Here is a 27,722-nt window from a genome sequence, read left to right as displayed (position 1 = left end):
ACTCCTGGAGGAATCCTTGGAAATTTTTTTTGAGGAATATCTGGAGGATTTCCTGAATAAATTCCCAGGAGAAAAACCTAAAAGAATTACTGGAGGAACCTCTGATTGACCGATTGGAGGAATTCCTGAAGGAATTCCTAGAGAAATTTTGGGAAGAAACCCTGAAGAAAGTTCTGAAGAAATCTATTGAGGAATTCCTGGAATTCCTAGTGTAAGTTTTTAAGAATTCCTGGAGGAATGTCTGGAGGAGTTGTTGAAGAAATTTCATTAGGAATCCCTGAAAAAAGTTCTAGAGCAATCCCTTGAAGAATTTCTGCATAAATTCCTGGGAATCCCCGGAGGAATCCCCGGAACATTTACTGGAAAAATATCTGCCGGAACTCCACTGCCGTAATTCTGCAAAGTGACGTAAGCGCCATTCAAAATGTCGATATTTTTTGGTACATTATATTTAATATATGGTGTAAAAATAACACTGTGGTATGCCTGCTGTATTAGAATGCAAGATCTAGTCGCAATCTATCATCTATGGAAAGAAGCTTAGAGGATGAGCAAGAGTTTTATGCATAATAACCAAAAAATGCGCCAAAACTATCAATGTCGCTTACGTCACTTTGCAGAATTTCGGCAGTCCAGGAGAAATGTCTGGAGGAGTAACTGGAGGAATGCCTGCATGAAGTCCTGTAGAAATGCTTGAAGCAATTCCTGGAAGTATTCCTGGAGAAAAACTTGGATGAATTCCAGTAGGATTTCCTGAAGGAATGCCTTTCTCTATAGAAATCCTTGGAGCAAACCCTGGAGGATAAATTCTAGGAGGAATTTTTGAAAAAAAAACCTGGAATAATTGCTGGAGGAATTTCTGGAGGAATTTCTGGAGGAATTTCTGGAGGAATTCCTGTAGGAATTTCTTAGAGCATCCCTGGAGGATTCCCGAGCAAAAGAAAATAACAAGTGAATAACATATCAAGGTATTTATCTTAAATACTACCATACTTTGATATGCCCTTCATTAGGTGGTAATAAGAGGCAAAATAACAAAAACAAATACCAAAATTTAGTATGAATAACACCTCGAAAATATCAAGTCTTGTTATTTCAATAATGAATGCATACCTAAAACTTCAAGTGCTGTATATGTTATCCCAAAGCTATTGAATAACAAACTAATAACATTTCTTGTTATCAAATGTTTCATTTGTTCGATGACTTTATGATATAATAGAAAATCTTGTTTTTCGGTTATTTTCACTGCTAAACCAACAAATACCACATCAATACCAAACGCTGCTCAAATACCTCCAACAGTTATTGTGATGTTCTCATAACATTTCGTAGAATAACGCAGCAATAACAATTTTAGGTATTAGATCACATGGTGCTCTTCGCATGGTATTTGTGAGGTATGCCCTTCTGCTCGGGTTTCCTGGGGAAATTACTGAAGGAATTGCTGTTGGAATATTTGGATCCTGAAGAAATTCTTGGAGGAATTCCAGGAGTAGTTCTTAGAAGAATTCATAGAGAAATTCTTAAAGAAATTCTTGGAAGAATTGTTGGATGGATTCCTGGAGAAGTCCCTGAAGGCATTTCTGCATGAAATCGTGGAGGATTTTCTGCAGAAACTGCCGGAAGAATTGCTGTGGGAATTTTTGAAAGATTTCGTACTCCTAGGATTATTCTTACAAGAATTCTTGGAAGAATTCTTAGAGAAATTTCTGGATATAATTTTGGAGGTTAGCCTGGAGGAATTTCTAGAGGGTTTCCTGGAAGAAGGCCTAGAGGAGTAACTCTTGAAGGAATGCCTGGAGGATTCGCTCGAGGAACTCCAGGAGGAACACATGGAAGACTTGCTGTGGCACTACCTGTAGGAATTCCTGGAGGAATCCCTGAAGCAATTTCTGGAGAAATCTGGAGGAAGTCTTAAATAATTTCTGATAGGAATTTCTAGGGGAATTCCTGTAGGAAACGCTGGAGAAATCCCTGAAAAAATTGCTTGAGGAATTCCCGGAATAATGCATTGGAATAATTCCTGGAGGAATGCCTGTAAAAATTTTCTGAAGGAATCTGTAGAGGAAATTTTGAAGGAATCATTAGAGAAATTTGTGGAGGAATGTTTAGAGGAATAGGGTAAGTGTACCAATTATGGCTATAGTACCAATTGTTCGCCATAGTTGATTTTCACCCTTTAACGATGTAAATTAACAAGAAAAAAAATTGTGAAAAATAGATCACGTTCACAAAAGATGGTTGCAATCATTTAAACTTCACATTTTGCTCAGATTATGGTAGAAAGAAATCAGTTTCCTTACAATTTTGGCATCCTTGCACCCTTTTCGTCATAGTGTACCAATTATGGCTAACCCCATAAGGAATTCATGCAAATAGTGCGAAAAGGAACCGAAGTTAAAAAATATAACCATAATTGGTGCAGGGTTCCTATCATTGGCTAACGCTGTTATAAAAACTAAAAGTAGTTTTGGGTCAGTTTCTATATTTTTCCTGTAAAGTAAAGAAACTAAGCTATCTTTTAACATATTGATGACATTCGTTGATCCTCTCGTTACTTTTGTACAAATAGTTTTCCTTAGGTAGTGCCATAATTGGTACAGCCACCCTAAAGGAATTCCCAAAGGAATCTCTGCAGATATTCCCGGAAGAATCCCCGCAGGTATCCGGAGGAATCCCAAGAAGAGTCCCTGAAGGAAACCCCAGGTGGATTTTCTGAAGAAATCGCAGAAGAAATTCTTAGAAAAATCCTGAATGAGTCCTAAGAAGAGTTCGTGATGCAACTCCTAAAGAATTCCCTGTAGCAGTCCCTGAAGGAATTCCTGAAGAAACCCTAGGATGAATCCCGGAAGCAATCTCAAGAGGAATTTCTAAATAAGGGAACCCTCTTTACAATCCCTGTAGGAATTCCTGGTTGAATTCCTGGAGGAATCCATGAAAGAATTCCAGAAGAATTCCTGAAGAAATCCCAAGAAGAGTTCCTGGAAGAATCCTTGGTGGTATTTTTAGACTAATCCCTAGAGTTGATCCTGAAAGAGTCCCAGAAAAACGTCTCTAGTGAATCTCTGACGGAATTCATGGAGAAGAACCTGGAGGATTTCCTGAATAAACCCCAGGATGAATCATGGAAGCAATTCCATGAGAAATTTGTCAAGCAATCCCAGGGGAGTTTTCTTATCGAATTCATAGAATTTCCGTCTTTCTTATGAACTCATAGAAATTTCTGTAAAAATCTCTGGAAAAAAAACTGCACAAATCCATGCTTGCAGTAGTTTCTGAACGAACTATTAAAGGAATCTTTAAACGGATTCCTAAAGGATTTTTGTACAAAATTTTGAATGAATATCTGGATTTTTTTAAATTGTGGTAAAATTTTCTGAAAGAATTTCTGGTAGTAGTTCCTACAGAAATACTTCGAATAACTCCAGATGAAACCATTGAAACAATGTCTAGCAGAATTATTTAAGGAATATATAGAGAAATCCCTTAAAAAATCTCTAAAGAAATACTTGCAGGGTCTGGGGAAATATATCATATACTGATTTATCGACCGTATTCTTTAATTATCTTGATGATTTAGTGGCTATATCGGTCTCTTTCTACTCATAGTATAAGGGAGTAGAGATCAAAGTGAATAATGAAATGATAGATATGATAGAATTCGCTAGGTAGCGAACAAGTGTGAAAATTTTATAGAAGGTGAAATTAGGCAAGTAGGCCATGTATTGAACGAATACATCGAATGCGTGAAACTTCTGCCGTGCGACCTGTGCTTTTAAACAGATCGGCTTGGTTGGTAGTTCATACCACCTTACCAAGACTGGCAAAAGTTTCAGACATTCTATGTATTCGTTCAATACATGGCCTACTTGCCTAATTTCACCTTCTACAAAATTTTCACACTTGTTCGCTACCTAGCGAATTCTATCATATCTATCATTCCATTATCCACTTTGATCTCTACTCCCTTATACTATGAGTAGAAAGAGACCGATATAGCTACAAAATCATCAAGTTAATGGGGAAATATATGCATACAAAGGGTCTATAGAGCAGTTCCTTTGGAAATCCCTGGAGAAATTCCAGAAGGAATCCTCGAAGTGGGAGAAATCTGTTAAGATATCCAAGATAAAATGCCCGGAGTAATGTCTGGTGAAATCCTTAGAGGAAATCTTGAAATAAATCTCTGGAGGAATCCATGATGAAATCACTGAAAAATGGTATGGGAAAATTACTAGAGAAATTCCTTTACGCATCCTTGCCGAATCATCGCAAACATTTCTTAGAATAATGATGCAGCAGTTGTGCAAATACTATCCATCCTAACCATGAATTATGTATGTACACTCCCGTTCAAAAGTTTGGGGTCACCCCCTCAAAAACATTTAATTTTTTTAGGCCCATATCTCTGCCAATTTGCGTCCGATTTCAAAACCCTAGGGTTCATTCAAAAGATAATAAGTCAAAGAAACTTCGAACATGATTTGAAAGAAACTTTTTCAAAAAAATTTGTATGTAAACTTAACCCAAAGTTGCCAAATTTTCTAAAAAATGAATATAAACTTACGGCAGTGTCGCTGCAAATTGGGTCGACCAAATTTTAAGATGAGAGCGGTAATATGACCCATTTTCTATTAGCTTTCAACTGCTTTTTACAGAACTTAGCTAAAAAATCTAGAAAAAAAGTTATTAAGTAAATTAATCCTTGATGTCATCGACCAAAAGTTTGGGGTCACTATCGTAAAACATGGAAAAGTGATTTGTTGATATCTTTGTCATCTTTCATTCAATTTTAATTCTTCTTGGGTTATTTGAAACAAAATGAATGATACTTACTGCATAGACATTGAACCACACATATTTGTTGAAATTTACATACTAAAACTTAACGTAAAGTTGTCTCATTTTTTGAAGCGTGGTAAAATGTGCTAACTTTACATAACATTTTTATATACAAAAATCGTTAAATACGTTAAGTTGAAGACATCAAACGTAAAATTAGTTAATTATCTTTGAAATGAGCCAAAAATAATTAAAATTGAACTATAGATGACGAAGATATCACCAAATCACTTTTCCATGTTTTACGAAAGTAACCCCAAACATATAGCTACTTCGGCACTGCAGTCTTGGGGAATTAAAACGATAGTTTTACATTTTTCCCAACGTTTCGACTCGTATTAGAGTCTTCTTCAGGGGATACTGTAATTATGGGAATCATTATTGTGTGGGTTACATGTTTCGATAGTTCACTTACATTCTGATTAATCGTTTTTCGTTTGGGTTGACATAGAACTGTCGGTGTCTAAACTATTGAACATTGGCTGTAAACAGGCATACACAATGTTTAGTTACACATATTATTCTAAAAGTGGTTTGAATTAGACCTACATGTGGGATATTAAGTGAAACGTAGCGAGTTTTGTTAATTTCACTTAATGAAGCAACTAAATTCTTCGCACTACACATCTGGTGGAGGTAACGGTTGGTTTGAAGATGGTGGATCATTAGTTGTTTGATGGGTTTGAAATGTTTCGCAAAAGGTTTGTAAGATGGCTGCGTATGTGGAGTTTAACCCACTAGCGTCTGTGCGATGATTTACTGTGTGTGGTGTGTTAGTGATATGGCACATTTCTAGAAATGCGAGTGTGTTCGTGTGATTGCTTCTGTCTAACACTGTGACCTGGCCTAGATTGAACATGTGGTCGTGATCGATGCAATGTACTCGACGCGTTCAACCGACACGAAGTGAGGCTACAGTTTACGCTAGAAACCGAAGTTAATGGAAAGTTGCCATACCTAGATATGACGGTGATCAGAAACGAGGACCAAACTCTGCATACCGAATGGTTCATGAAATCAATAGCTTCCGGAAGGATGCTGAACTGGCACTCCTTCCACCTACCCAAATATAAAGTAAACGTCGCAAGAAACTTTATACACAGGGTCTGTACACTATCCACCAACTTAAACACAGCTGCGAAGAAGAAAATCATCCAGAATCAGCTCATCATGAACGGGTATCCGAAAACATTGATAAACAGAATCTTCCATCTGTACATCAATCAAAACAATCATCACGGTAGACAGGAACAAACAGCTTCTATCACAGAAATACCAGCCCGAACAGCTATGCCGCCAACCATCCAACACCAATCATCGTCCCAACCAACAATCCAGCCATCCAACCCATCGATCGATCGTCCGACAAATCAGTCACAGCTACAGTCATCAACATGCTCCAATGCCATCTCATCGACACGACCGCTCATAATAACCAGCACAGATCCTTCGGCACCTGGAATGGACACTCAACGTGAAATTGCCTCAATAATTCAACGACCTCCAAATGCATATAATATCGAGCCAACAACAACAAACCACGGAGAACATCTGATCTACCGATCCATCCCATACGTCGCAGGACTATCCGAATGCATCATCCACATCCTCAACAGAGACTACAACAACATCACCATCGCATGCAGACAAACCAAAACCATCCAACGTTTCCATACACCCGTAAAAGACCCGATTAGTATGCTAGATAGGAGTAGAGTAGTATACAAAATACCATGCAGCAATTGTAAACAATGCTACATTGGTATGACCAACAACAGATTACAAACAAGATTATACGGACACAAAACACATATTAACAAACTAAACAGGCTAAAAGAATTAGGGTATAGTAAAACCGATACAGATATGATAACATTGAGAGAGCGAACAGCGTTAATCGAACATTGCATCGATCACGACCACATGTTCAATCTAGGCCAGGTCACAGTGTTAGACAGAAGCAATCACACGAACACACTCGCATTTCTAGAAATGTGCCATATCACTAACACACCACACACAGTAAATCATCGCACAGACGTTAGTGGGTTAAACTCCACATACGCAGCCATCTTACAAACCTTTTGCAAAACATTTCAAACCCATCAAACAACTAATGATCCACCATCTTCAAACCAACCGTTACCTCCACCAGATGTGTAGTGCGAAGAATTTAGTTGCTTCATTAAGTGAAATTAAAAAAACTCGCTACGTTTCACTTAATATCCCACATGTAGGTCTAATTCAAACCACTTTTAGAATAATATGTGTAACTAAACATTGTGTATGCCTGTTTACAGCCAATGTTCAATAGTTTAGACACCGACAGTTCTATGTCAACCCAAACGAAAAACGATTAATCAGAATGTAAGTGAACTATCGAAACATGTAACCCACACAATAATGATTCCCATAATTACAGTATCCCCTGAAGAAGACTCTAATACGAGTCGAAACGTTGGGAAAAATCTAAAACTATCGTTTTAATTCCCCAAGACTGCAGTGCCGAAGTAGCTATATAGATCGTAACAGTCGAACTCTCCTTATCCGTAACCCCAAACTTTTGGCCGATACATCATATTGAGGGGTGACCCCAAAGTTTTGGTCGATGACATCAAGGATTAATTTACTTAATAACTTTTTTCTAGATTTTTTAGCTAAGTTCTGTAAAAAGCAGTTGAAAGCTAATAGAAAATGGGTCATATTACCGCTCTCATCTTAAAATTTGGTCGTCCCAATTTCCAGCGACACTGCCGTAAGTTTATATTCATTTTTTAGAAAATTTGGCAACTTTGGGTCAAGTTTACATAGAAATTTTTTTGAAAAAGTTTCTTTTAAATCATGTTTAAAGTTTCTTTGACTTATTATCTTTTGAATGAAACCTAGGGTTTTGAACTCGGAAGCACATTGGCGGAGATATGGGCCTAAAAAATGACATGTTTTTGAGGGGGTGACCCCAAACTTTTGAACGGGAGCGTATAAACATAAAAACAAATGACAATTTAGTACGTACTCGTGGTGCTTGAAATGAAATCAACAGAAATAAATTTTACGATTTTTTTACCTTCCAATAAAACACCGCTGTACCACTGTTCAAAATCCTTGCCCTTTCAGATCATTGCCGACGTTGTTGTCTTGAAGTTTCCACATCTGTGACTCGACTTCGTGTGGATCCGTGCCGCACCCCGGAGACAATCAGTGACCCCGAACTTTAAGTTGTCTGTTTGTCTCGGATGTTGTAAGTCGCGTCTAAAACTGTACACTGTACTGTGTACAGAACACGCTGTCCCCAACAGATAACGGCCCCCAGCCCAGCCGATGTAAAGTTCTTATCCTGATGAAAATTTCAACTGGAAGCATTCCGCAGCGCCATCTCATATTTAACCGAAATTTATGGAGCAAGTTTCCCCGGGAAGTTTTCGTTTCTCGGCCCGCCCTGTGAGACCAGGTACGCTGGCTGGTAAGAGCCGCGAGCTGAACAACTTTCGGCATACTTTCGAAAAAGTAGGCTTTGGGAATTCTCGAGTGCGAGACTTGTCGAAAAGTTGCCGTACACCCTTTAGTCACGCGGCCTGCTTCTCGATTCAAGAGAACACCAAAGAGATGAAAAATTGGTCTCCGTGCGAGCGGCGCGCGTTGTCGCACCGCACCGAGCAAGAGACAAAACACGGGAAATCGAAGGAAATTGTTGATATCCGTTTCCGATTGCTGCTGTCGAGGGATTCTTTTTTCGGGTTCACCTTTTCAACAACTGAAACGAAACACACCGAGGGCCGGCGGCTCCGTTCGTTTCCCCCTTCTAATGGTAATCGCTTTCCATTTATTTTCCACCCGTTTTCTATTCAACAGCATCGGGAGTCAGTCAGTCAGTCACGACGGAGAAGATGGCAATCGACTTGTCGACCGACGGACGAGTGGATCGACCGATCGTCCAATAGGAGAAGCTAAATTGATTGAGACGCTTGATTGAGTGATGAACTTTCCCTTCGGGCCAGCAACGCCGATGAAGTGTGAAGTGGAAAAGATAAGTGGCTTCACACAGTCTCAAGCTTCAGGTGGGCTATAGGTAGTTGCTAGTAGACTCGGAAGAACCGTAAGGTTGAAGTGGAAAGTTTATTTTTTCCGATTGACGAAGCAGAAACTCTTGGAAGGAAAGGGTTGAAATTTTTATGGGAGCTTATTGATTCATGCTGAAACTTTTTTGGCTTGGATTGGACCATCTTTTCGTGGTTATTCTCGTATAGTTACAGGTACGCTAGGGTGGTCAGAATTTGGCCAAATATTGAGTTTTAAATGCTCTAATAAGAAGAATCAAAACAAAAGTATCCTTCAAAATAACGTATCGATTCCTCTCCTCAAACCCAAAACATCCCTAGATAAAAACACTCACCTGTTGTACATCAGCACGTCCGGTTTCCACAGTCGATGCGGCGGTATTCGTAGATCCCGCACTCCACCGTACTCGGATGAGTTCCACCGTACGTTCATGTCGTTCCACTCCTGCAAAGAGACAAACGAGAGAAGAAAAACTGAGAAAAAATAAAAAAATGTGGATTCACATTTCCATCAATTGCCGCCCAAATGACCATCACTCGAAAATGAAACCCCAAATTTACGGCTGGCATACACACACCATCAATTTGCGAAAGCAAAACGATTATCTTAATCCATTTTTTTGGGGTGGCAGCTTCCCGCCTCCGGCGGAAAAGCGTTCTATAAAAAATGTACCGTAAAAACACACAAATCAAATTACGCGCTGTCAACACTGGCATATATCTACGCAGCTATACGACAATGGAAGATAAAACATCACCGACTGACTATGCTTGGACCTTGATTGGAAATTCAATTTCGTGTGGCTTCTGTCAGTTTTCTGGCGGAGGGGATCGTAACTGACATCAGTCTACTATTAGGTAGAACAGGTGAAAAATGATGATATATTATAGTTTTGTGAATGCTTAATTTGAATTTCTACTGGGGATAAATCAAAATATCGAACATAAATAAAACTATCAAACCACTCTAGATTTTGGCAAATCTGCGATCACTGTGACAAAAAGATAGTTCGATTAATACTAGGTACGTTATTCTCTTGAAAAAAAAAGTGTTTTTTGCAATCATCATGCTGAGTTTTTATTTCTATTTGAAATCTCTTTTTGCATGCCATATTCGAAACCTCTTAAATCCCTTGAAACTCCCAATGAGACTCTCAAGACCTTCAGACATACTTCTAAAATGCCTTTGAAAGCTACCTGTGATCCACCCAGAACACCTCCTCAAAGATCTTAGAAACTTCTCCCATAACATTAAAACCTTTCTGAAAACCACCGAAACCCCCCCTGAAACTCCATGATAATTTTGGATGTTGGAGATAGCCACAACGTTTTATAGAATAACCAATTATCCAGTCAACCCCATCATCTCTCATCAATTACAACTGAGCGAGAGAATGATTGACCACCGAAATAGCCGATGGTCGACCGACGACGCTGTGAATACAGCAACAATTGTAAATAGTAATCAGTAAGCAAATACACGTTGAAGTAGACACTACGTTCCAACTCTTCTCGTCTCGTTGTTCTGGTCGATAGATGACAACGTTCCAAGGTTCAATAACCCGCGCGTGTGATATGCGGTCTTGATTGTGTAGTCCCCCCGTAAAAAGGGACTTGTGCAATTTTCTTTTCGTGGGTGCAACGATCGCGGTTTTAGTGCGTCTCGGTGCTAGTCTAGGACTAGCGAAGAAAGTCCTTCGAGACACGGCAAGGCGAGTATCGCCAACACCACCTAAACCCCCCTGAAACTCCATGATAACTCTTCAAATGCTCCAAAAACCCGTGAAACTCTCTAAGATCCATTGAAGCACGCCTGAAAACCAGACAAAACCCCTGGAATCTTATGGAAACACTCCTTAAAAACACTGGAAAACTCTGAAGCCCCCTGGAACCACTTCAATATTTTTGGGACCCTTAGAACATCTGCGAAATCTCTTAAAACGCCCTTGTTGGCCCCATGAAATCCCCAAAACATTTATTGAAACTCTCTGTAAACCCTCGAAATCCAGCCTCCCAGAGACATTCTATTTTTCTTTGAGACCTTCTAGTTCACCAATTTGATCCTTCCTCCCTTAGGTCATCCTGAAACCTTCTCTAGATCTGCCCAACGAACGTCCTCGGGCGCTGCAGTTACTATCATTATTGCATATTATTTATTATGTGAATTCTTGCGAGGAATACTTGTACTGAATAGCTCTAGTTATTGTTATGCCGTGCAAAAAAAAAAGTTGCATCAAATAAAATACCATACAGAAACATCATTATGAGGGTGTCCCACAATTTAACATGATCAAAAATCTTGGGAGCTCACCCTGCAAATGATAGCTAAGGGTGTTAGAAACAAACTTTTGCATGACGGTAACTTTCATAAATGACGTTTAGAGGTCACCCCGGCGATATTTTTGAAAAAAAATGGCTACTTTCCATAATAAATATCAAATATGGAGCATCCTGGCCGAGCGGTTAGCGTCATCAAGCGTATAACCGCACCATGCCATGGGGTGAGGGTTCGATTCCCGCTCCGAGTGATGAAACTTTTCGCAATAAATGTCTCTTCTTCGTATCCACTGGTGCTCGTAATATGTGTCATGTCCGTGTCTGTTTTTTTTTTAATAAATATTTTTTACCGTACAAAAATTGGCGAAAACCATCATTTTATATTTTTAAAGCTTGATATAGATTCAAACTACTTGGTAAAATAATAAGTCACGCCATGTTTTGAAATTAACTTTTTGATACTAAAGTTTATATTTTTTTGTCAATTCAATAAATGATGTCACCATTATTCCTAAACACATTCAAGACAAAAACTTGTTGAGCATACGCGATTTTTTACTTTATATGTGTTGTTGGGCAGTTTTAATGTGACATTTTTAGAAAAAATACCTAAAAATTCAAATTTCTCCAAAGAACAGTAAAACGCGAACAACTTTAAAACTAATAGAAAAAACGCCATGCTGTCTTCGGCAAAGTTTCTATCTTTTTATGGAAATTGTTGTAAATTAGCATTAGTTTGAGATACTTTTTATGGTGGGTAAAAGCCATGGTACCGTGATTTTGGGTTAAATTATTCACTTTTCACAGTTTTTGACGTTCAATTTTTGAATTATTAACAATATGGTCACGGTGAATGAACCATGAGCTGCATCAGCTGCTGAGAGAACCAACCATCGTCCATACCACTAAAATCGGGAGGCTACGGTGGGCGGGTCACGTCATCAGGATGTCGGATAGCAACCCGACTGAAATGGTTCTCGAGAGTCATCCGACCGGTACAAGAAGACGTGGTGCGCAGCGAGCTAGCTGGGTCGACCAAGTGGAGGACGATTGGAGACGTACAGCAGAGGCCACCCCGGCCTTAGCCTGATTGGTAGGTAACAATATGGTCACACTCAAAGCTTCAAAACAAGTACGACCACGGTTGTCATCAGTCAACGAAGTTGAAACATTTACTGCAAATTATTTTATTGCGATAAATATCATTTAAAATAAAATATCTAAAATTTTAGTTTCGGGATGAAATCGATCAGCCAGTGAAATGCCTTTGTAGGTGCTGCAATATTTTTCCACCTGAATTAACCACCCCAGAATGCGAAAAGCTTTGCAAATTTTTAATTATTTAAGTTTAAAGTTTGATAAATTTGAATAAAAAACACCTGAAAATTATAGATAGTAGAGTAAACATAGATCCGCGGACACCGCTGACTAAAATGTTTCAAGCGTGTAAGTAGTAATTTTCAAGAGTGCGACGGTTGCATAAATATCAATATTTATAGAAATTTCGATGGCGAAATCGAGTTTAGCTAATACTTGGCAGCTATAAACATTCATTCGAATATTCCATGTGCGATACAGGTACGGTAACAAAAGTTTGAAAGTGTCTTTGAAATTTACCTAGCACGCAATTTCGGAGAATATTGATTTTAATACAAAAATATGTGACTAATTGACTGTAAAACACGTTAACTCATCATTTAATAACCCTTGAGCTAGATGATGGTCATTTTTTACAAACTATTTTTAGCTTTAACCTTCACGTAACTCATTTTCAAAATGCTGGCATTTCACCAATTTTCATCCGATTTTATTAAAGTTGCCCTCAATCGATCATAAATTGGTGCTTGCTTATTACACTCAAGTGGCCATGTAATATCCGGAATCATTCCGGAGATATTACGGATTGTACTGTGGTCAAGGGGTGGGGGAGGGATCTGCTTTGCCAAATGGCTTAAAGCGATTATTTCGGTGTGAAGAATTAGCCTAAGCTAAAATTCACGAATAAAAAAAGTGATTATTTCGTGTGTTATTGTGTATGAGAGGCCCCCACGAAACCTGTCCCAGGTATTCCGGGGCGGCGACATCAGTTGATACATACTTAAGTCAGAGGTTCCCAAACTTTTTGCTACCGCGGCGCCTTTTGAATTTTTTGAAATTGTCGCGGCGCACCAACAACTTTTTACAAAGAATTTTAACACATTCAGTTCAAAATTTCAAATATGAATCGCAAAAAAATCTTCAATGTCATGCTTGCTTAAAATAAAAAGGAAAGATTCGCAGAACTTAAAACCAAATTTCTGAACGATTGCATTAAACTTTTAAATTTGTTAAATAAAGTGCGTAGATTACCAAATTTTAGGAAAAATGGATTGTTTAGAAGCTGTCAGCCGTCCGACAGTGACGGTGAGGGATAATGTTTGGTATTCGGAACTCAAAAATCCCAACTCAACAACTCAAAAAGGGTGGTTTTCGGAATCGCGCATGAAATCGACACATAAATTGTCGCAGATTTTTTTACTATAAGGAGCTAAACCAGCCTAGAGCTGGAAATCTCAATTATAGAGACAAACAAACAAGTTATGATCATGATGTAAGTACAAATGTCGTCCCAAAACGTTTGAAACAGCACGAAGACTTGGAGATCAACAGTAATTATAGATGACAGTTTCTTGAAATATTTACTTTGAATTACAAGCTACTGATAAAATCGAAAACTAAGCAGAACCATACAAAGTCCAAATAACAATTTGAGAGTTTTTACAAAAAAAATTAAAATTCCGGAAATTTAGAAATTTTGTAAAAATCCTAATGTTTCATGAGAATATTCGAAATACCGGAAAACATTCGTAGACTTTGGAATATTCGCTTTTTAATTGAAAATTAAGAAGAGGGGAAACCCCTTTGAATGACTTTCTTTTGAAGTCTTTCTCGAAAAGGTAAGACATTGGTATAGAATACATAAAAGGGTTTGAGGAGACACTAATTTTAGTAACAATACAAAAACAACTAAAAATATATTCTGCCTTCAATAATAAGAGTTTGTTCTTTGTGTTTTGGCTCAAGAGCCTGCGGCGCACCTGAGAGATGTTCACGGCGCACCAGGGCGCCGCGGCGCACAGTTTGGGAAGCACTGACTTAAGTCATTGTTTTCTGCCCTACTCTCTTAAAATCATGAAGATTGATACGTCGCATGGCATGTTTTGGTTGCAAACCAGAAATGTCCCCGATGACACCTCCGTGGAACCTGTTACGGGGATCTGGATGGATCAACTTATTCAAATCTGGTTATCGCAGTTGTGTTTCACTCTTCGCATCAAAGACAATAACACACGAAATAACCACTTTTAGCCATTTTGGCAACCCCCTGACCCCAGCACAATCTGGAATATCCCCGGAATTGTTCCGGATATTGCATGGCCACTTGAGTATAATATACTACCACCAATTTATGATCAATTAAGGGTGACTTCAAAAAACTCAGATGAAAATTGACGAAATCACGGTACATATGTCGAAAAAGTAATTAGAGTAATTTCAAAAATTCGGTATTCAAAAGTTACATGCTAAACATATCGTGACTTATTTTTCCCAAGTAGTTTGGATCTATATAAAAAAAAAGAAAATGGTGGATTTTTTTCCAATTTTTGTACAGTAAAAAATATTTGTTTGATATTTACTACGAAAAATAATCAATTTTCAATAACCTCGCCGGGGCGACCTGTAAACGTCATTTATGAAAGTTGCCTTCATACAAAAGTTTGTTTCTTAAACCCTATCATCTGCAGGGTGAGCACCCACATTTTCTGATAATGTGCAATTTTGGAACACCCCAATCATTATGAAAGTGAATTTAGTGTGTATAAGATTGATATGCAGAGTTGAGGGAGAAAAATACCAAGAAAAAGGAATGGAGCCATTAACCTTCCGTAACTCGCGCGGTTGGCCACCACCGTCAGCACCACACTAATGCTGAGAACAGAAGGTGAGATTTTTTCAACGTGTTGTACAAAATACAACAGCGCGATCGGTCGAGGGTTAAAGCCTGTATCCGAAATAATCGGGACACAGAAGTACGGCTGATTTAGTACAGTAAAATTTTAGTACGGTAAAATTGGCCAAAAAATTGATTCAGAATTCTCTGGTGCAGGTAATTATTTGACCCAAATTTCACTGGTGTTGATAAAAGTGAGTGTTAGTGAAAAATTTTCGTGTTTTTCATGTGCGATGTTTGCTGCCGTTCGACATTTTTTATTTTTTAATGTCAAACGACATACATACGAGACCCGATTTTGTCAGCCCCTTTTCGGAACACATTTTTGCTCTCTTCAAAAACTTAACAGGTTTTCAAACTTTTTATTCTTTTATGTTCTGCATCTCAGCAGTAGCTTGATGATAAATATTAATAAATTGCTTAAAATGTTACCGTAAGATAATGAGAGCAAAAAGATCGTCGCAAAATGGGGCTGACAAAATCGGGTCCTTACTGTATTTTCATACGTATTTTAGAAATATTTTGTCAAAACATGAATTAATATTTATTGCTTTAAAGTCAATCAAATGCGACAATAGCCAAGTTTATTTTAAAACTTCAAATGCGTTTTTCTCGTGTTTTTTTTTATTATAACATGCGACATTCATGCGTTCGAAGGCAGCTTGCCTATTTATAACTTTTAAATTTCTCTACCAATTTTCATGAAATTATGCCTGCAAAATTTGATGGTCATTGGTGTACAGTCGAGTCTCCTATTAGATGCTGCCACTCACTTCACGCCCACCGCAATTTCTCAGCTGTCTTGTAACCAATCCAGCTGAATTTTTTTAGTTCAGTTAGTGCTAACTATAGACTCATCACTTACAAAAAATGAAATAATTTGGTAAGAAGACAGCCTGGAAAACGCAGTGGGCGTAAAGTGGGTGGCAGCGTCTAATAGGACAACAGACTGTAGTTATTTGAATAGGACAATAGAAACAATAAAGGAAACTTTGGAGGGGGGGGGGGGTTTATAATCAAGTTAAGTCCCAATATATGCTTCGACTACAATTGTTGTTAGTGCATCGATTTGTTTGAAATTTCGACTATGCAAGAAATGTAGATTGAGAGGTTTGTGTTCAAAATTTTAGTCATTTGCTTTTGCCGAATTCAAAAGATACAGCGCTGTCAAACAAAACTAGGGGCTGTACAAAGTTCAGTGGCGCGCATTCTACTGCTTCATTGCTACAACAAAAAGTGTTGCACCGATTCACATGAAATTTTGCAGGTGAAATAAACACATCTTAAGATGCTATTGGCCAAATTTGAGCAATTTTAATGATCTATTGCAGAGTTGCAGCCGTATTTCTGTGTCCCGATTATTGCGAATACAGACTGACAACATGGAAGGTCATGATTCAATCCATTTGTTCAGTAGAAAAAGAATCTACTTTTCCAACAACTTCCGTAGGCACGACAACATCGCGATTGGATGGTATGAGTTATCTATGATCTGACGTGGGTTTACCTGGCTTTTGGATTGCTATCACCTTCACATGCCTCCAATCATCCGAAACGATATTGTTCTCCTGGAATCGATTGAATAAGTTCAACAAGCAACTCTTTGCGACATCAAAGAGGGTTTTCAGCAAATTGAACTTAATTTGATCCATTTGAAGCGGAATTGTTACATGAGAGAAAAGCAAGTACAGAATCTGGATAAACTTATTTTGCGAACTTGAGGATCCACCGAGGAGAGGTTTTTTGATCCATGTTAATTGACGACGCGTTACGCATCCATCTCCCGACGTTACAAAGAGTTCATATCGATTTCTCGCGCGACAAACCCTCGACGAACCGACGCCAGCAACCACTTTTCTTCGCCTTGAACAAGTTCATGAACTTGCTTTCAAGGGAAGCATATCCCTTAATGTTTTCAAAACTCTTTAATTTCTGTACACTCACTATCCCATCACGGATTGGGGGGTCTCATGCGGTAGCACCCGCTTCTCTTCCCGTGGTGACAGAGCTTCTACGGATTAATGCTCACCGCCAATAATCGGTTCCGCGTACTTTCCCCAGTCAATGTGTTTCGTGATGTCGTAGGAGATGTCAATGGATGAAGGTTGATGTGATCCATTGGAAAAAGAAACAACGATTGGCAAATGGTCGCTACTATGGGAAGCCTGGATAACCCTCCATGTGCCCTCCAGCGAAAGTAAGCTCGAACAGATTGATATGTCTTATCGGCTGTCTCTAGAACTGCCACTCGTGTAACTTCCCCGGTGTTCAAAATTTTCATAATCAAGTCGTCGCAGAGGGCTGTCATCGTACAGTTCCCCCCAGCCTGTACCACGGGTGTTGAAATCCCCCATGAGCAGCCGGGGCTCAAGCATAACCGAGCAGATGTGGGCGAGATCCCTGCGAGATATCACAGTTCTCGGTGAAAGATATATAGAGGCAACACTGAGGGTTTTACCTCGAATGGTCACCTCACATGCGACGGCTTCAATGCTTGTCATAGGATGAAAATCGACTCTGTAAAATGAGTGCTGCTTTTTTAGACCTAAAAGCACCCCTCCATACGAGTCAAGGCGGATGAGAAATCGGAAAAAGGGAAGGTTACATCTGGTGTCAGCCATGTTTCGAATAACGCAAAACATCGCATAGTAAATTGTTAATTCAAAATTTGAAAGCGTTTAATTTCGGTGTAATACTGCGACAGTTCCAGTGTAGAACAGAAATCACTTCTTCGACCTCGGTGGCTAAATTACCCATCGAAAGATATGATTGTCGCAAGGAGGGTTATTTTAAAAGTCAGCCGCTTCAAAAGCGGGGAACACACAAGAAAGAATCCTTTTGACAATGTTCGTCACTGAGTCGGAAACATTGAAGAAGTTCAGAATGATGTCTACGATGCCAGAAAGTGTGAACATCGGAGCACCAAGGGAATGCTCCTGATTCTCCGAAGGCTGCCTTTCTGACTGAGAAGTTGAAAAACGAGGGGAATCTGGTTTTTTTTTTGAGTTCCCGGAGCGAAGAAAAGTCACGTTCATCTTGGATTTTGAATCCTGGGGGAGAACGTATGTTGCTTTTCTTGACACTCCTAGAATTGGTCAAGGTGGGGTGGGGGTCACTGCGTCATTCGTTTCCCCTTAAAAACAAAGAAAACCCCGTCTCTGTAAAAGAAGTGTTACTTTTTGATCCCTGAAAATAGATGGTATATGAACCTTTTTCTCGAATGCAGTTGCCAGCAGTCCACTATCCAGACATGAGGTAGAGAAGAACTGTGGAAGCGACCACAGCCTTGCATAATCGTTGCGTAGGTTAAAGATTCGTCGGTATGGTGACCTTCTCCGGGATTTCAACCTGGTGGCTTGGAAGGTAAACGTGGTACTCGAACGTAAAAAGTTCACAGGCCACAATCTCATTGGCCTGTTTTCGGTCGCCTACGGTGACTAGAAGCTTAGCTGTACCAACCAAGACAATGAAGACAACTGAAGAATACCGCTTATTCAGATCCTTGTTAATTTGAACGGTGTTCAAACGTTTGCCATTGGGTCGGCAGAAAACAACATATGGCCGCCAAACTCGTGAGGGTAGGCTTTGAGGCGGGCGACATTGGGGATGAGATTTTAGCATGTGTACAACATCTCTTTTAGAACTGTTAACTAAATTAATTCTATATCGACCGGAATCTCACTGATAACTGCTCAATTCATTAGATGTAAACAATAGACTACAAGGAGAAACTGTGCAAAATTTGGTTGATTTTGGTGAAGTAGGGAAAAAGTTACGTTAGTTTTAAAATGGCACAACTAAGGCTTTTCCTAGAATCCTGAATAAGATTACTTCATATCCATAAGACGGATTGTCTCAGAGTCCCGAGAGGAATTCTCCCAGAATGTTGTGAAAGATTGGCTCAGAATCCTAAGAGAAGTTTCCCCTTGGGATTCTCCCAAAATCTTCCAGAATCCTAAGATTGATTATCCCAGAATCCTGCATAGGGTTATCCCAGAATTCTAAGATAAATTTTCTCAGAATCCTGAAAGGAATTCCGAGAGCGGTTCTTCTACATTCTTGAGATAAATTCATCTAGATTACTGAAAGAGATACTCACAAAGAAAAAAGATTTTCGGAATTTAAGAAGAATTCTCCAAGAATCTTAAAAGAAATAATTCAGAATCCTGAAAAGGGTAGCTTAGAACCCTAAGAAGGATAACTTCAGAATACTGAGAAAGGCTTCCTCAAAATACTGGGTGGGATTGCCAAAGAAACCTGAGATATACTCTCACAGAATATAGGATTTCCCCAGAATCTTGAGAAGAATTCCTCCAGGATCCTTTGAGGTATTCTCCAAGAATTCCCCTAAAATCCTGAGTAGAATCCTTCAGAATGCTGAGAATAATTCTACCAGAATCCCGAAAGGTATTCCCCAGGATTCTACGTGTGATTCCCCAAGAATCTTCAGAGGAATCATATGAGGGATTCTTCCAGATTTTTAAGAGAAATATATCTAGAAACCTAAAAACGGATTTTTCGGAAAATCTGAACCTGGAAGGAATTACGGAAAATTTCTAGAATGGACTTCCCCAGCATCTTGAAAAGGATTCCCTGGAATTCTGAAAGCTGTTCCTACATAAAGCAGAAAAATTACCGCAGATTCCTGAAATACATTTCCCCAGAACCTTTGAAAAGACTCACCTAAACTCCTGAAACGGATTGGCCCTCAGAGTTCTGGTGTGATTCCTCTAGAATACTTAAAATTATAAAATAAAAATTTTATAAAATAATTTTAAAATTATCACACCGAAATCTCAAGAGAATCCTGAAAGGGATTTCTGGGAGCAACTGCTCCAGAATACAGAAAACATAGTAGAATTTCTTCCTAAACCGAAGAGAAATCACAACATATACAGGGGATAGACAAAATGATCGGGACAGGCAAAATTTTCACTTTTCAAAAAATGTTCAATTAGCTGTAACTTTTCGAATAGGGTAAATGTACCAATAGTGGTGCTATTAGTAGCTCCTTGCAGTAAAATAATTGAATAAAATTGATAACACCACAAAATAAAAAGTCTGAAAACGTTAATCGGTAGTTTTTCATCAAAATTTGCTAGAAAAAAAGTAAAAACCATTGTTTCTTTCAGTTTTTGCTAATAAATCACTTGCACCAACTATAGGTACACGGTTCCTATTATGGAGGTAAAATTTAACATTGGTTCCTATAGTGGCGCATCCCATTGAATTCTTATGGGACCCACCACTATAGGAACACTACCTCCACTATAGGTGCAAAGGAGCAAAAAAATTAAGGAAAATAATTGTTTAAAATAGGTTTTTCGGCAAATCCTGAACACAAAACTGAATTAATGTTATTAATAAGTTATGATGCATCTATTAAAAATGTTATTTGCAAGCTTTTTGGTCGAAATAGTGCTAAATTGGCTATACCACCACTATTGGTACTACCTCCACTAAGGGAGCTTTTACCCTAGTCCATCAAATATTCTCAAATTTTTACTGTAAGTTCTTCAGCTAGTTGTGTATCAGTGAACAAAATTTGGAAAAGATCGGACAATTCTTCACGAAGTTATTAAGATTTTTGAAAAAGGTAAAATTATCCGATACCCAAATTTAAGCTGTTATATCTCCGGATTCAATGAACCGAATGCTATGAAATTTTGACCATTTATGACTTATATAATGAGCTATGAAAAACCATTGACTTAACTTAGTATTCTTAACACGAAAGAAAATTATAACGATTAGATTATTTTTCCAATAAAACACCAAATTATCCAAAACACCAACATCGTTTCAAAATTCAAGATGCAAATTATAGTTCATTTATTTCCCCTCTAATTGACTTATATATAAATGCGTTTTGAAGGAAAGTAACAACATAGCCGCCAATAAGTTGAAAAAGTAATGAGATGCATGTAAAAATAGACCAATTTACTAAAAAAAATCGTGAAAAAAATAAAATCGCTATAACTTTTTCGCTTGTTAAAAATTTCAAGTTAAGTCAAATGTTTTCCAGAAATCATTATATAAGTCATGAATTGTCAAAATTTCATTGCGATCGGTTCATTGAATCTGGAGATATAACAGCTCAAAGTTGGCTATCGGATAATTCTACCTTTTTCAAAAATCTTTGATGCACTTTTCGAAAAGTTACAGCTAGTTGAACATTTTTTGGAAGGGGGTAATTTTGCCTGTCCCGATCATTTTGTCTATCCCCTGTATGCGACAGATTCTCCAAAACCCTGGGAGGAGTTCCTGAGAATGTTGAGAAAGATTTCCTCAGAATTTTAGTGAGATTCTAATGAGGGTCTTCCAGAATTCTTAGAGGAATCAACCCACATCATCCAGAAGCTTCTTAGAATCCTGAGGAGAATTCTAACCCTTGGTAGGGAACCCTGGTAGGAAATACCCCAAAATCCAGAAATGAATTCCCTTAGAATCAAGAGATTCCCTGAATTCTGATAGGTATTCCCATAAAATACCGCTGAAAAAATCCTAGAGAATTTTTAAAGGGACTGTTCCATAACTGTGAAGATTCATCTAAAATGCTGAAAATTATCACACCAGCATTCTAAGAGACCTTATTCTATGAAAGAGAGAAAGACTCTTCCAATAGATATTCTTCCTGAATTCTATTAAGGATTTCCCTAGAATCCTGGGAGAAATTACTTCAGTTTTCTGAGATGGATTCTCTCAGAATCTTTTATAAGAATTCTTCCAGAATCCTGAGGGATTTCCTCAGATACCCGAGATGAATCCTCCTGGAATCCTGTGACGGATTGCCTCAGAATCCTGAGAGAAGATTTTCCTCGGGATTCTCCCAGAATGCTTAGACGGATATCCCCAGAACTCTCTGGCGGATTCGTCCAGAGTTTTGGGAGAGATGCCCCTAGAATCCTGAGAGAAAGTCTCCTGCAGTATTGAAAGACATCTCATTAAAATCCTGAAAAAGATTGCCCCAGAGGGATCCTCTACAGTATTACGAGAAATTCATCTAGGTACGATTCATGTGCATCCGTTACATTGATCCATTGTACTATCATTGATCAGAAAAAAAACTTTCTATCGTCGCATCAACGAAGAACGCTTGTTTTCGCAATGTTGATGCGGTCTATTCAATTGTTGGTCTTGACGTGCACCTTTCACCCTTCCACAAACAAACGATGCACACCGGGAAATATTTTTTCGCTACTCTAGTGAAGAGCCCAATACTTGAAATATGACAAAAATACTCTATTCAAAACACCAAATTGGAAATACGGTTGAATGCTACTCGCTGACATGTTACGGAAAACATTGGACATTCCACAGACCCCGCCCAACTCGAAAGTCAACTAATTTCGAACTCAGCAGCTTTTAATTGACCTGTCATATCAGTACTGACGTGGAAGCTAGACCCAAAAAAAGCCTCCGTTTCAACCCGTCCGAAAAAGAACCGTGAGAAAGTTTCGAATCAAATCAAAACTCCTACCGTGTGCGGGGCGGAAGGTTGGTACCTTTCCAACTGTTTCCAACTGTCTGTCTGTCAGTCCGGAACCGAACTGAAAGAACAAGCGGAAAAGGATCACGGCATGGCACAACCGATGGTGCGCAGCGCGGCGCGGGTAGGTAATATGATAAGCCCAATTTCAATATGAATCCTATTATCGTTACGACGTGTAATCCAACTCGCCGTCATCGGCGGCGGAGCCTATGATGGTAGTAGTAGGTAGGGCAGGTCTCGCGTGCGTGGTGAAACGTGAGTGGAGTGTGTAAAATCGTAAGCCGGGGTCGTTCGGTTCTGGATCTGATTGGGGGGCTGGCTCGGTCTGGTCTGGTCGGCCGCGGTCGAGGGCTTGGCTCGGCTGGATATAACTTTGTAACGATTTTTTAAATGGGGATTGAGCTCTTTTTTATTGCTTCGAGACCAGGTTGTCTGCTGGCTGGGAATGTTTGTAGGTTGATGGGGCTGAAGGTAGGGTGAGAGGGGAAATATTAGCTTTTGACTTTTGGAGTGGATCATCCGGGATTTGGGCGGTCGAGTTTGAATAGGCGTAGGAATGTAGGTATTGGAAAGCCGGTATGCAAATTGATCATAGAGGGTGAAACTAGGTGGAAAGTTGATCGAATTACTCCGGGTGGACGTGATTGGAAAGGCGAATTGTTAGAGTTTAATGTAATTTCATAACAAATTTTCAATCACATTAAAATAGGATTATGGAAACTTTACGTTCGAGTCGGTTCGTGCTAACCAATAATATGTTTTATTTTTCATAAGTAGTTTCATAGAAGATTAAAGGGATGGGAAATTCGAATTTAAGAGACGAACCAGCCAAGGGCTGAAAGTCTCTCAAATAAAGATAAATGAATCAATCAAATTCGAATTTAGGAGGGTGAGTAAGCAGGGGGTCTCAAGGGATTTGGCGAGGGTTTCAGGGGTTCGTAAATAAATGTTTCGTTGAGGATTTCTGAATATGCTTGTAGAACTAACAACCTATACTCTAGACAGTTCTTGGAGATCTTTGAGAAATACATTGAGACTATACGTTAACAAGATCATAAAGACTTTCAAGCGTCATAAGTATTGTATGTACTATACGATAGTCGGGGTAGTTCAGAAAACTGCTGTTTTATGAGGAAGTGGACCATAGAATGAGTTTATCCCAATTAACAGCCAACTTATCACCATATCCCAGCTTACCAACAGTCAAAAGGGTCGAGTCACAGGCCTCCTATAAATGGATGCAACTTTTTCTCATATTCAACAAAATTTCACACTGCAGCAGAAAAAGTTCGAACTCTCGGCTTTCCCATAATAATCGGTGTCCATTGCACATTCTAGCCATTTATACTTGACACCGTTCCGAACGCTGGATGCAGATTATTTCAGTCGGAACATTTTACAACCTCTTGAACTTTTCCGAACTTCTGAACGCCGCCGTCCTAGCCTCGACAATCCGGTTCTCCACAGAAAGGGAGCGGTTACGGACGTTGCCGTTCTAGTTCCTAGTTTTCGGAACTAACTGGCCTATCACACTGAGTCACACACACGTCGTGTGAAATAATACAACTTTCGAGCAGTCAGTCAGTGGTCGGATCAGAGCGTCCGTCGTCGGTCGGTAGCAGAAGTGCGAGAAAAACTTTGAACTTTGAGTCATCTCGCACATGAATTAGATGTGTAGCTGGAGGAATGAATCCTTTTATAACAAATGCAGTAGGTCTGGCAGCAGCAGCCGCGTCACAGAATGTTACGGATCAAATTAACGGAGGATTCCGGGAACTGCTGCAGCTTGCCAGAAAAGTTTTTAGCTTTTTCGAGTGTGCGAATCGCGTTGTGAGATTCAGACCCAGGGGTGGCGTATATATTTGATAGCAGTCATGGGAATCAAGAGAAAAGTGTTATCAGTTTGAAGAGGACGAGATTTTTTTTGTTATTGGATTATGTATACTTCATTTTCGGCTGATGCAGACGTGCTTGATTTACATTTCTGTGATGCCACCAAAACGTTATGCAGTGCAAATGTAAATTTATCTTGAATGAATAATAAAAGGCCTTTTGAAAATGCCACTTTTACGACTCGATGAAACATCACACTTTTAGGTGAATTGATACTTCTTAGAATGTCAAACTCATGTTTATCATATAATATAGTATTGGTAAGAAGTATCAAGCTTGACCAAAACTTTATTAACTTGCTTTGTTGTCAATGCAGAACACATTTCCCTTGACCCATTATGACTCCCTCGAAGGGGTAAGAATGGGTAAATTTTCATACACAGTAGCCATATCTATCTACACAGTAGCCATATCCGTTATACTGAGTAACGTTGCATAATCAACCGCAGATACTGGAGCAATCTGAAGCTTACTAACTTATTATAAACCTTTGGGACATTCAAGGTCGTCCAAACAGTTCTATGATGGAGTCCTTAAAATCTACAAGGATAACTTTATGTGTTTTCACCATTACTAATAGTATTGTATGATCTGCTGGGATTCGTGAAGCTCTTGAAATCTCAAATGTCATTTAGAGACACTGTGGGAACGATCCAGGCCAGCCAAACTATCTCTGAGTTCAGAAATTCAGGTCTACTCTCGTAATATCAGTTATATCTGACATACTGAGTAACGTTTCATAATCAATCGCGGTGACTGGACCAATCTGAAGCTCACTATACATTATTATGAACCTTTGGGACATTGAGGGTCGTTCAAACTATCCTGAAGTTTAGCTCTTCATAGTAACAGTAATTATTCTCACAATGAAATTTAAACTGTAATCTGTAATTCCCCTGAGCGTTCCTTATCACTCTACGCATGTGACCTTTCAGGGACTTCACAGCCGCTTCCCATAATCCGTCGGAGTTCGAGGATTTGTCAGGAATGAACTTGAACTCGATCGAGTTGTGGCTGCTTCCGCTACAACTGCCTTTTGGAACCGTTCGGCTCCGAACAGACGATGCAATTCGCTGATTTCTCGACGCGCTCCTACGAAGTTTGTAGCTTTGTCGCAGAAGATCACTTCTGGCTTTCCACGCCGCAACAGGAATCTTCTCAGTGCCGCCATAAACGCCTCCGTAGTGAGGTCTTTTTTTTCCTTCTAAACCATAGGGGGATAAATCTGCTCATCAGACACCCTAACAGGAAGGTTAGGGTGGTGTGGGGTTAAGGCCGTCTTCTACAACGCCAGTAGAAGCCAGGACTACTCTCTCCTCGACCCACTAAAACACATTCCTATGGTCGCCAAACCCTACGTCTCTCCGGAACCACCAAGAAGGTATTGCTTCAGAGAGGGGCTAGTGCGCATCGCACCCTCAAGGTTAGCTGCCGTAGCCTAGCAGCAACGAACATCGATGACTCGCTCTGGAGAGTCCATCACGATAGCATGCTGGCGCTTAGCCAGTTTTCCGAGTGGTCCTCGCCACTCCCTTTGTCCTCGGAAGGCGGGCAGGGTCAACCCCGCCCGCGCCCTACTGCTGAGCGGACATCAAGAACTGATGCCCACATGCAACCCGATCTGACCTGCCCGTAAGGAAGGCTATCACTACCCTTCAGGCCCTATCAGATGCATCCGTAGGTTGCAGACAGCAGGGTCTCCCCTACCCCGACCCTTGCCGGGGACCCCTTTCCAACCGCGGGCTCGGATCCAACCCAGTAGGCCGACGCCACAACAGCACCGGTACCAGGACTTCCTCTCCGCGGCCACTTAATCGTTGTAAGGGTCGATCTCGACCGCAGGGCACCGGTATGACCTATGAAGCCGACTCCGAACCCCTGGACCACCTCTTGTACTGCATCTGGACTAGCCACTCTCCGAGTCCACGCGCCACCTCCTCTGTAGTTCCCAGACGATATGGGTGATAGCCGTTGAAACGGCGTTTCAGCCAAACTCATCCCTACACATCCTCTGGACCAAGTTGTCCGGGTTTGTGTCCTCCACGCATGTGGCAAGCATGCGGTCACGCATTGTGCGAAAACGCGGACACACGAACAAAACGTGTTCCGCCGTTTCCTCTAAACCATTGCACACTGGGCATTCGGGAGAATCCGCATGCCCGAAACGGTGTAGATACTGTCGGAAGCAACCATGAACTGTAAGGACCAGTGTCAGGTGGAATGTAACTTCCCCATGGCGCCTATTAATCCAACTATCTACCCTCGGTATCAACCTATGGGTCCACCTTCCTTTGGTGGAACTGTCCCACGCGAGCTGCCATTTGACCATAGAGGCCATCCTGACAGTCTTGCGTATGCCTCTTGTGCCGCGCATTTCGAAGCGGTGCGGCTGAAGTATCGTATGTCACTGTCGTCAACTGGTACGTTTGGGGTTGCTCATCTACGGACTCTCGCCAAAGGATCCTCTGCAGCGGCTGATCCTTTTCGACTACATTGATCATGCGGTACATCTTCTCCACATCAGCAACGATCGTGTACTGTTGGAGTCGGAAGCGAATCAGAATGGACAAGAGGTCACTCTGTACCACCGGTCCCACCATTGGGGTATCGTTCAGGGAAACTCCGGTGTCAGTAGCACAAGATGCATCGAATACTACTCTGAGCTTCGTTGTGGTACTGTCAGGTTTCAGGACTGCATGATGTGGCAAATAGTAACTGTGTTTCGGCTCTTCCTCGTCGTCACGCTCCTCTCGCATGTGACCCATCAGCAGGTACTCGTGGATGAATTCTGTGCACAGAGCCTTTATCTCCTGGTTAGCGTTCAAGCGACGCTCTAGTTCCATGAACCGCTTGGTAGCTATCGCCTTGGACTCGCCTACCTGCTTCAACGCAAACTCCTTCTTCGGTAACATTACCCTAAACTTGCCATCAGGATCTCGCGTCGTTGTCTGCTCGAAGATCGACTCAAACGTGGACTCCTTGATGGAAAGGCAGCTTTTCGTTCTACAGGATTCCAGTTCCCAAAAGCGTGCTAGCTGCTCGTGGATTTCTTCGGTGAAAACTGAAGCGGTGACTGCACTGAGGGTTGTGATAGAAGTTTCTGGAATCTCTCCGGTCACTATCCAACCGAGTTTTGTGTAACGCAAGATCGGACCAGACTCCGAGAGCA

General features: G+C 40.1%; 2 protein-coding genes across 3 annotated transcripts in view; one reads left to right on the top strand and one right to left on the bottom strand.

Moving 5' to 3' along the window:
- The window catches only part of LOC109424591 (neuronal acetylcholine receptor subunit alpha-7-like), a 953,623-nt gene that overhangs the window by 306,977 nt on the left and 618,924 nt on the right, over positions 1-27,722 (bottom strand). The window contains exon 4 of the mRNA XM_062844539.1: positions 9,236-9,345. Coding sequence (XP_062700523.1) covers positions 9,236-9,345 — 110 coding nt within the window. The remainder of the gene's footprint in view (positions 1-9,235; positions 9,346-27,722) is intronic.
- LOC134284948 (uncharacterized) lies at positions 5,742-7,740 on the top strand. Of its 2 annotated transcripts, XM_062844577.1 has the most exons (3): positions 5,742-7,078; positions 7,146-7,212; positions 7,268-7,740. In XM_062844577.1, the coding sequence occupies exon 1, from the start codon at positions 5,809-5,811 to the stop codon at positions 7,006-7,008; it is 1,200 nt and encodes a 399-aa protein (XP_062700561.1). In that variant the 5' UTR covers positions 5,742-5,808; the 3' UTR covers positions 7,009-7,078; positions 7,146-7,212; positions 7,268-7,740. The 2 variants fall into 2 exon arrangements, with proteins under 2 accessions (XP_062700561.1, XP_062700559.1); XM_062844575.1 differs by having other exon boundaries at positions 7,146-7,740.

This window comes from Aedes albopictus, chromosome 1, assembly GCF_035046485.1.
Source record: "Aedes albopictus strain Foshan chromosome 1, AalbF5, whole genome shotgun sequence".
In the NCBI taxonomy this organism is placed as follows: Eukaryota; Metazoa; Arthropoda; class Insecta; order Diptera; family Culicidae; genus Aedes; species Aedes albopictus.
The sequence above is the reverse complement of the archived record's forward strand: the minus strand, read 5'-3'. Positions and strand labels throughout refer to the sequence as shown.